The 10,595-nt window shown below is 45.4% G+C and overlaps 1 protein-coding gene across 7 annotated transcripts in view; it reads right to left on the bottom strand.

The window, feature by feature from the left end:
- Positions 1-10,595, bottom strand: part of LOC110528741 (trafficking kinesin-binding protein 2) — a 59,497-nt gene that overhangs the window by 40,286 nt on the left and 8,616 nt on the right. The window contains exon 1 of one of the 7 annotated variants that reach the window (XM_090239653.1): positions 6,595-6,946. The exons of 5 other annotated variants lie outside the window; for them this stretch is intronic. In XM_090239653.1, the coding sequence (XP_090095779.1) occupies positions 6,595-6,637 (43 nt within the window). In that variant the 5' untranslated portion in view covers positions 6,638-6,946. Of the gene's footprint in view, positions 1-6,594; positions 6,947-10,595 lie in introns of those variants that run through there. One more of the 7 variants, XM_090239654.1, reaches the window with a different exon arrangement.

The raw sequence follows: 10,595 nt of genomic DNA, 5'->3' as shown, positions 1-10,595 counted from the left end.
CACAAATGGGCTTTATTACAGACCGAAAATGGCTTCTGAATTTTGGCCCATTCCTCCTGACAGAGCTGGTTTAACTGAGTCAGGTTTGTAGGCCTCCTTGCTCGCACACACCTTTTCAGTTCTGCCCACAAATGTTCTATAGGATTGATGTCAGGGCTTTGTGATGGTCACTCCAATAATTTGACTTTGTTGTCCTTAAACCATTTTGCCACAACGTTGGACGTATGCTTGGGGTCATTGTCCATTTGGAAGACCCATTTGCAACCAAGCTTTAACTTCCTGACTGATATCTTGAGATGTTGCTTCAATATATCCACATCATTTTCTTTCATCATGATACCATCTATTTTGTGAAGTGCACCAGTCCCTCCTGCCACCCAGGTGCTTCACAGTTGGGATGGTGTTCTTCAGCTTGCAAGCCCCCTCCTTTTCCCTCCAAACATAACGATGGTGATTAAGGCCAAACAGTTCTATTTTTGTTTCATCAGACCAGAGGACATTTCTCCAAAAAATACTCTTTGTCCCCATGTGCAGTTGAAAACCTTAGTCTGGCTTTTATTAATAGTGGTTTTGGAGCATTGGCTTCTTCCTTGCTGAGCGGCCTTCAGGTTGTCGATATAGGACTCGTTTTACTGTGGATATAGATACTTTTGTACCTGTTTCCTCCAGCATCTTCACAAGGTCCTTTGCTGTTGTTCTAGGATTGATTTGCACTTTTTCCACCAAAGTACGTTCATCTCTAGGAGACAGAACACGTCTCCTTCCTGAGCGTTATGACGGCTGTGTGGTCCCATGGTGTTTATACTTGCTTACTATTGTTTGTACAGATGAACATGGTACCTTCAGGCATTCGGAAATTGCTCCCAAGGATGAACCAGACTTGGGGAGGTCTACAATTATTTTTCTGAGCTCTTGGCTGATTTCTTTTGATTTTCCCATGATGTCAAGCAAAGAGGCACTGAGTTCGAAGGTAGGCCTTGAAATACATCCACAGGTAAAGCTCCAATTGACTCAAATTATGTCAATTAGCATGTCAGAACCTTCTAAAGCCATGACATAATTTTCTGGAATTTTCCAAGCTGTTTAAAGGCACAGTCAACTTAGTGTATGTAAACTTCTGACCCACTGGAATTGTGACAGTGAATTATCAGTGAAAGAAATCTCTAAACAATCGTTGCAAAAATTACTTGGATCATGCATAAAGTAGATGTCCTAACCGACTTGCCAAAACTATAGTTTGTTAACAAGAAATGTGTGGAGTGGTTGACAAACAAGTATTTTTGTCTTCTCTCATCGCTGCAACTCCCGTACGGACTCGGGAGAGGCGAAGGTCGAGAGCTGTGCGTCCTCCGAAACACAACCCAACCAAGCCGCACTGCTTCTTGACACAATACCCACTTAACCCGGAAGCCAGCTGCACCAATGTGTCGGTGGAAACACCGTGCCAGTATGCACTGCACCCGGCCCACCACAGGAGTCGCTAACGCGCGATGGGACAAGGACCTCCCTGCCGGCCAAACCCTCCCTAACCCAGACGACGCTGGGCAAATTGTGCACCGCCCCATGGGTCTCCCGGTCACGGCCGGCTGCGACAGAGCCTGAGTTTCTAGAGTTTCTAGTGGCACAGCTAGCACTGTGATGCAGTGCCTTAGACCACTGCGCCACTCAGGAGGCTCATTAGTCATCTTTTGTTTGTATTTAGTCCCATCCTTCAGCTACCCTCATCCTCTCACATCTATCTCTGAACACCATCCAATTTTGGATTTCTATTTGCCATATATTTTTCAATTATGTTGTGATGTTTCACAAAAGTTCAGAACCTATTTTATGGACACAGTATATTTTACATTAGTGATCTTGTTTTTTTTGTTATTTTTAGTCCCACCTTTCAGCTCTGGTATAATTCTTTATCACAATTGTCTTTAACAAATGTTGGTCTTTAATGCAGGGCTGACAGACAAGAACCTCACTTTCTCCCCCTTCCACTTGCCTCTTCCATTTTCAGTAATGCTGCAATTAGTTGGTTGTAATTTTGGATAGAGCAGACATTTCCAGATATTTTTTGTTATGTCTGACAACTCCACCAGTCCTATTTATATCACCTAAAGATAACTATTTGGGGATAATAAAATACATTTATTTGATCAATTAGTATAATAAACAGTTTAACCATAATAGTTGTTCTGTCTTTTCTGGTGGATTAAATTGAAATTGCAACAAACTGTCAATGGCTTGTTTGAAAAATAGCAATATTTTGGAGATTATTTCATTTTCAAATATCTGAAAGTGAGAGGTTGTAATCTGAATAAAGGAAAAAAGGCCTTTCTTGAACATGGGGTGAGCCATTCTTACTAATCTGCTAGAGATTACTAATCTGCTAGAGATTACTAATCTGCTATTTAAGTATAGCATTCACCCCACTATGTCTCAACTGTCACTTTCACATACAATGCCTTGCAAAAAGTATTCATCCCCCTTGGAATTTTTCCTATTTTGTTGCATTCCAACCTGTATTTTAAATGCATTTTTATTTGGATTTCATGTAACGGACATACACAAAATAGTCCAAAATGGTGAAGTGAAATGTGGTGTGTGCATATGTATTCACCCCCTTTGCTATGAAGCCCCTAAACAAGATTTGGTGCAACCAATTACCTTCAGAAGTCACATAATTAGTTAAATATAGTCCACCTGTGTGCAATATAAGTGTCACATGATCTCATATACACACACACCTGTTCTGAAAGGCCCCAGAGTCTGCCACATCACTAAGCAAGGGGCACCATGAAGACCACAGAGTTCTCCACAGGTCAGTTGTGGAGAAGTACAGATCAGGGTTGGGTTATAAAAAAAATATCAGAAGCTTTGAACATCCCATGGAGCACCATTAAATCCATTATTTTAAAAAATGGAAAGAATATGGCACCACAACAAACCTGCCAAGAGAAGGCCGCCCACCAAAACTCACAGACCAGGCAAGGAGGGCATTAATTAGAGGCAACAAAGAGACAAAAGATAACCCTGAAGGAGCTGCAAAGCTCCACAGCAGAGATTGGAATATCTGTCCATAGGACCACTTTAAACCGTACACTCCACAGAGCTAAATGTCTTGGAATGGCCTAGTCAAAGCCCAGACCTAAATCCAATTGAGAAACTGTCATATATTAAAGATTGCTGTATACCAGCGGAACCCATCCAACTTGAAGGAGCTGAAGCAGTTTTGCCTTGAATAATGGGCAACATCCCAGTGGCTAGATGTGCCAAGCTTACAGATACATACCCCAAGAGACTTGCAGCTGTAATTGCTGCAAAAGGTGGCTCTACAAAGTATTGACTTTGTGTGCATAACTACTCTGTTTTTTTGTTTGTTTCACAAGAAAATATATTTTGCCTCTTCAAAGTGGTAGACATGTTGTGTAAATCAAATGATAAATGGTACTAATCAGAATACTATTATGTTACTGTATATGTACTAATCAGAATACTATTATGTTACTGTATATGTACTAATCAGAATACTAAATGTTACTGTATATGTACTAATCAGAATACTAAATGTTACTGTATATGTATGAATTTTCTTATCTGATCCCAGTACTGAAAATAATGTGTGTGAATGTGGTCAAGAGTTTAGTAACAATGACGGTCTGTTCCTTGGTACAAATGAATCAGACTGGCTAGAATGCTTATCTACCCAAGAAAACCTTGACTCGTAAATTATATTAAATTGGTAGGGAGACGGATGTGGGAAGGCTTGAGACACAGCCTTGGTACTGGAACGGAGATGGCACGGGGTAGTGTTAGAACTAATGACGTCATTTTCAGTTTATAACCTGTGGTAACCTGTATTGTGGCAGTACTCTCTTGAATAAAGGCTGTTACTTGACTTTTAAGACCGTGCTCTGTCCATTCCTATAAAATAAGGGTCTTACAAATTCTTATGAATTGACAGTGTTTAATTTTAATTGGGAATTAAAACAGAGGAATTAAATTCCTTCAACACCATTTTGACGTACCGTTACAACATACCTGCAGCATGCCACCGCACTTCATGTAGCTACTTACGTGATTCAGTAACACTAGAAGTTATAACTGTTCAACAGTAACGTTGGCATCGGGGTTACTTGCTGTTGAGCAACGATGTCATATCATTACTCTAGCTAGCTATTAGTTGTAAACATCAGGACTTGTGTTCAAACTTGTTACAGGGTCTGATGACAATACCAGGCATTTCATTCAGTGGTGAACACCGCAGGAGAAATGCCGCAAAAAAGTAAGTCACGAGGCCGTAGTTCGCTCTCTTGCCACCTCACTAATTATTGCCACTAGCTATAGTGAACCTTAGTAACGCGGTAGCCTACACTTTTCCACAGCAGTGCTGGTCCCAACACTTCCCTGTCTCCTGATTTGTCACGTTGGTTTATCTGTGTTAAACTGCTTGTAAAGTGCATGCTATGCATTAGTTTCTACCTAAACGGTTACGGTCTGAATAGGTCTAGCTAGCTAGACCGGTAAATGTTTACTTACAACATTCAAAAGTGTACTTGCACATCGGAGCTCTCTTGTTGCAGGTGCATGGTAGCAGTGAGCAGGTATCACTTCGCCAGAGCTTTCTGCTTTACTAAACTAAGTAAACCATATTTGGTATAATAATAAGTGCTGACATTTTTATTGCACTTTTCATAATCAAACAATCTCATGAGTAGCCTAGCTGGTTGGCTAGGTCAACCAATAGAGGCCAAGTCTGAGAGGGACAGTGGATGGCTTGATCAGAGGAGATGACCAGGGAGAAGGCTGATGAAGATGGAGTCCGGTAATGAACTTGTAGCGGGCTAGCTACTCTGGGAACAAGCGGGTTCGGGCCGTGGATTTACTACATACTGTTTACTGAACAGTACATGCTAAATAGTAAGTAGTACGATTAATACACCGTATGCAGTTTAAGTAAGTAGTAGGCAAGCCAGAGTCCGAACACGGCCAGTTCTAGTCGCTGGGTTTCTAAGTGACAGACGACGTTGGATGGATGCCAACTGACGTAAGTTCACCTGATCATGCTGCCTGTAAAAGCTAACTAGGCCTAGTCTATATCAAAACAATCAAGACTGATAGTTAGGAACATCCAGGTGATGCTAGACACAGAATACGTAAAGAAAGTCGTACTATCAACTTAAGTCTTCCTCTATAAATTAATCCATCACATTTTTAGGCATAACTGTTTTACAGTAACAGTTGTTAAATCTTTACATTAGATCTATCCTCATCCCTCCCATCCTAACACTCCCACTTATCTCTCTATACACACGCCGTCACTCCATTCCAATCCACACCCCCTTAGTCTCTGGAGGGTACCATTCAGTGGGGATAAGGGGTGCCGGATTGAGACTCAATTAAATATGACATGCCATTTCTGTCTGGCTGCCCCGGGGTCTAATAGCTGCTGTTTTCAACTCTCTAGAGACAGCAGAAGTGGTAGAGCTACTCTTAATGATCGGCTATGAAAAGCCAACTGACATTTACACCTGAGGTGCTGACTTGTTGCACCCTCGACAACTACTGCTTCTACACATGCATTGCTTGCGGTTTGGGGTTTTAGGCTGGGTATCTGTACAGCACTTTGAGATATCAGCTGATGTACGAAGGGCTTTATAAATACATTTGATTTGGTTTCTGTACAGCACTTTGAGATATCAGCTGATGTACGAAGGGCTTTATAAATACATTTTATTTGATAACTGCATGGCGGTCTTCATTTACCCTCGGAGAGAAGTGGAGCAAGTGTCCCACTGGCCCTTATCTGAACAGGAGCTTAACGCCCCACTGAACAACCCTCCAGGCAGTACACTGTGGGCTGTGCCAAGATAAACTGTCTGACCCCCTAAATCTTACTGTACCCCTTTACTGTCCCAGTAGGATGCATAGCATACATACAGTACATGCCAACGCCAACACACACCGTCCACACACCGTCAACACACCCAAGCACCGTCAAAGCACGCACACACACATCGTCAACGCACACACGCATCGTCAACGCGCACACACACACACACACAATTCCTCTTCTTTCAGAGTCCATAACATCCGCAATAACAGCGTTGCTGTTGTTCAATGCCCTTCACTGATTATCCAAAGACAAAGGTGATATGTGATCTGAGTGTATTACATGACAACCAGAGAGAGTACTGTGCCAGCTCTCTGCTACTGCCAGACTGACTGGCACCTGAAGATAACATCACTGCAGTATGGAGCAGATCAGCCTGGGTTCCAGAATGAGTAGTGATGTACTGTTAACTGCAAGACTGTCTACTTGTAACCACATACCACACATTAATGTAAACAGTTACATGGACACATTATTTCCTGCCTGCTACGACTCACACACTCTGCTGCAAAGTTATGAGTCCATCCACACACACATAGAGACTGCTGCAAAATTTTACTAACATGCACGCACAGACTAACTGAACCCTGCAGCTCTATGACCTAGGAGACATCAACATGTTCTGAACTCACACACAGTGACACGCACGCCCAGCGACACGCACGCCCAGCGACTCGCACGCCCAGCATCTAAATCATTTCTTCAAGGCTCACCTTCCACAGCAACATTCTCATTGAGAATGTTAAAAACCAGCATGTCCGTTTCACCCTTTACTCTCTTTCACCCCCTCTCCGTCTGTCTCCCGTGACGCTGCCGGATCCTGGATCGACACTCAGCTGCACTTAGAAGACCAGATCAGTGGATTCCTCTGTCCTTGCCAGGGACAGCCGCTGAGACCGCATGCACGCACGCACGCACGCACACGTCTCTGTGCCGCTCATATGGAAGAAACATCAAGAAAAAGGGGATGTGGAGAAACATTCACCCGACTATTACACTGAGTTAAACACACAGCTGTTCATATGAGCACGTTCACCCAAGCACACACACGTCTATCTTCTGCCCTGATCTCATCTAGGGCATAGCCAATCAGAACGAGCAACAGAGAGCGAGCGAGAGAAGAGAGACCAATAGCACCATTGGCTCAGAGGGACAGGGCCTGTCCAGTGTGTGTTGTTTGACAGAGACACTGAAGCAGACACAGAGCTCTTATTAGAACTGTACCCTCTCTACACCATGACTGTCCTGTCAGTCCCACTGGATCACCACATGACACTGTCCTGTCAGTCCCACCATCACTGTCCTGTCAGTCCCACCATCAACACCATCACTGCCCTGTCAGTCCCACCATCACTGCCCTGTCAGTCCCACCATCACTGCCCTGTCAGTCCCACCATCAACACCATCACTGCCCTGTCAGTCCCACCATCACTGCCCTGTCAGTCCCACCATCAACACCATCACTGCCCTGTCAGTCCCACCATCAAATCAAATTTTATTTGTCACATACACATGGTTAGCAGATGTTAATGCGAGTGTAGCGAAATGCTTGTGCTTCTAGTTCCGACAATGCAGCAACACCATCACTGCCCTGTCAGTCCCACCATCAACACCATCACTGCCCTGTCAGTCCCACCATCACTGCCCTGTCAGTCCCACCATCAACACCATCACTGCCCTGTCAGTCCCACCATCAACACCATCACTGCCCTGTCAGTCACACCATCAACACCATCACTGCCCTGTCAGTCCCACCATCACTGCCCTGTCAGTCCCACCATCAACACCATCACTGCCCTGTCAGTCCCACCATCACTGCCCTGTCAGTCACACCATCAACACCATCACTGCCCTGTCAGTCACACCATCAACACCATCACTGCCCTGTCAGTCACACCATCAACACCATCACTGCCCTGTCAGTCCCACCATCACGGCCCTGTCAGTCACACCATCAACACCATCACTGCCCTGTCAGTCCCACCATCACTGCCCTGTCAGTCCCACCATCACTGCCCTGTCAGTCCCACCATCACTGCCCTGTCAGTCCCACCATCACTGCCCTGTCAGTCACACCATCAACACCATCACTGCCCTGTCAGTCACACCATCAACACCATCACTGCCCTGTCAGTCCCACCATCACGGCCCTGTCAGTCCCACCATCACTGCCCTGTCAGTCCTCCCATCAACACCATCACTGCCCTGTCAGTCACACCATCAACACCATCACTGCCCTGTCAGTCACACCATCAACACCATCACTGCCCTGTCAGTCCCACCATCAACACCATCACTGCCCTGTCAGTCCCACCATCACTGCCCTGTCAGTCCCACCATCACTGCCCTGTCAGTCCCACCATCACTGCCCTGTCAGTCCCACCATCACTGCCCTGTCAGTCCCACCATCACTGCCCTGTCAGTCCCACCATCACTGCCCTGTCAGTCCCACCATCAACACCATCACTGTCCTGCCAGTCCCACCATCAACACCATCACTGCTCTGCCAGTCACACCAATGAATACACAACAGGAAGTGATGAGAGCAAGATACTTTTACCACAGATACAAAACACCGATTCCACCTCTTCCCTGTAACTAGAAAGTCACACAGGATTCCCATTCTTTCTCGTATGTTAATAACATTCAACCACTAGACTTGGGCGGTATCCAGATGGTCATACCGTTGTTCTGCCATCCCAGGATTTACAGTATCCAGATGTTCATACCGTTCTTCTGCCATCCCAGGATTTACAGTATCCAGATGTTCATACCGTTCTTCTGCCATCCCAGGATTTACAGTATCCAGATGTTCATACCGTTGTTCTGCCATCCCAGGATTTACAGTATCCAGATGTTCATACCGTTGTTCTGCCATCCCAGGATTTACAGTATGCAGATGTTCATACCGTTGTTCTGCCATCCCAGGATTTACAGAATGCAGATGTTCATACCGTTGTTCTGCCATCCCAGGATTTACAGTATGCAGATGTTCATACCGTTGTTCTGCCATCCCAGGATTTACAGAATGCAGATGTTCATACCGTTCTTCTGCCATCCCAGGATTTACAGTATCCAGGTGTTCATATCGTTCTTATACCATCCCAGGATTTACAGTATCCAGATGTTCATACCGTTCTTCTGCCATCCCGGGATTTACAGTATCCAGGTGTTCATATCGTTCTTATACCATCCCAGGATTTACAGTATCCAGATGTTCATACCGTTCTTCTGCCACTCCAGGATTTACAGTATCCAGATGTTCATAGCGTTCTTCTACCATCCCAGGATTTACAGTATCCAGATGTTCATAGCGTTCTTCTACCATCCCAGGATTTACAGTATCCAGATGTTCATAGCGTTCTTCTACCATCCCAGGATTTACAGTATCCAGATGTTCATATCGTTCTTATACCATCCCAGGATTTACAGTATCCAGATGTTCATACCGTTCTTCTGCCACTCCAGGATTTACAGTATCCAGATGTTCATAGCGTTCTTCTACCATCCCAGGATTTACAGTATCCAGATGTTCATAGTGTTCTTCTACCATCCCAGGATTTACAGTATCCAGATGTTCATATCGTTCTTATACCATCCCAGGATTTACAGTATCCAGATGTTCATACCGTTCTGCCACTCCAGGATTTACAGTATCCAGATGTTCATAGCGTTCTTATACCATCCCAGGATTTACAGTATTACCAGCATAGAACACAAGACGCATAGATGCTTTTAGCTAAATGCACAAACCAAATGCAAAGACAAATTCAGCTCGTAAAGTTATAGAAGTACAGCTAGTAGCCATTTTTGGTGCGAGTGGACATTGGGGCAGCAGGTAGACTAGTGGTTAGACTAGTAACCAGAAGGTGGACATTGGGGCGGCAGGTAGACTAGTGGTTAGACTAGTAACCGGAAGGTGGACATTGGGGCGGCAGGTAGACTAGTGGTTAGACTAGTAACCGGAAGGTGGACATTGGGGTGGCAGGTAGACTAGTGGTTAGACTAGTAACCAGAAGGTGGACATTGGGGCGGCAGGTAGACTAGTGGTTAGACTAGTAACCGGAAGGTGGACATTGGGGCGGCAGGTAGACTAGTGGTTAGACTAGTAATGGGAAGGTGGACATTGAAAAGCTAAATTTAACGAGAGAAATTGAGAAAGTTGTGATGCATGCTTGTCTGAAGGAAGAGTAGCCTGTGTACATGGAGCAGAGGGGAGAGCAGCCTGTGTACATGGAGCAGAGGGGAGAGCAGTCTGTGTACATGGAGCAGAGGGGAGAGCAGCCTGTGTACATGGAGCAGAGGGGAGAGCAGCCTGTGTACATGGAGCAGAGGGGAGATCAGCCTGTGTACATGGAGCAGAGGGGAGATCAGCCTGTGTACATGGAGCAGAGGGGAGAGCAGTCTGTGTACATGGAGCAGAGGGGAGAGCAGCCTGTGTACATGGAGCAGAGGGGAGAGGGGAGAGCAGAGGGGGAGAAGGGAGAGCAGCCTGTGTACATGGAGCAGAGGGGAGAGCAGCCTGTGTACATGGAGCAGAGGGGAGAGCAGCCTGTGTACATGGAGCAGAGGGGAGATCAGCCTGTGTACATGGAGCAGAGGGGAGAGCAGCCTGTGTACATGGAGCAGAGGGGAGAGCAGCCTGTGTACATGGAGCAGAGGGGAGAGCAGCCTGTGTACATGGAGCAGAGGGGAGAGCAGTCTGTGTACATGG

Source organism: Oncorhynchus mykiss, chromosome 7 (assembly GCF_057628025.1).
Source record: "Oncorhynchus mykiss isolate SJ-2025 chromosome 7, ASM5762802v1, whole genome shotgun sequence".
In the NCBI taxonomy this organism is placed as follows: domain Eukaryota; kingdom Metazoa; phylum Chordata; class Actinopteri; order Salmoniformes; family Salmonidae; genus Oncorhynchus; species Oncorhynchus mykiss.
The sequence above is the reverse complement of the archived record's forward strand: the minus strand, read 5'-3'. Positions and strand labels throughout refer to the sequence as shown.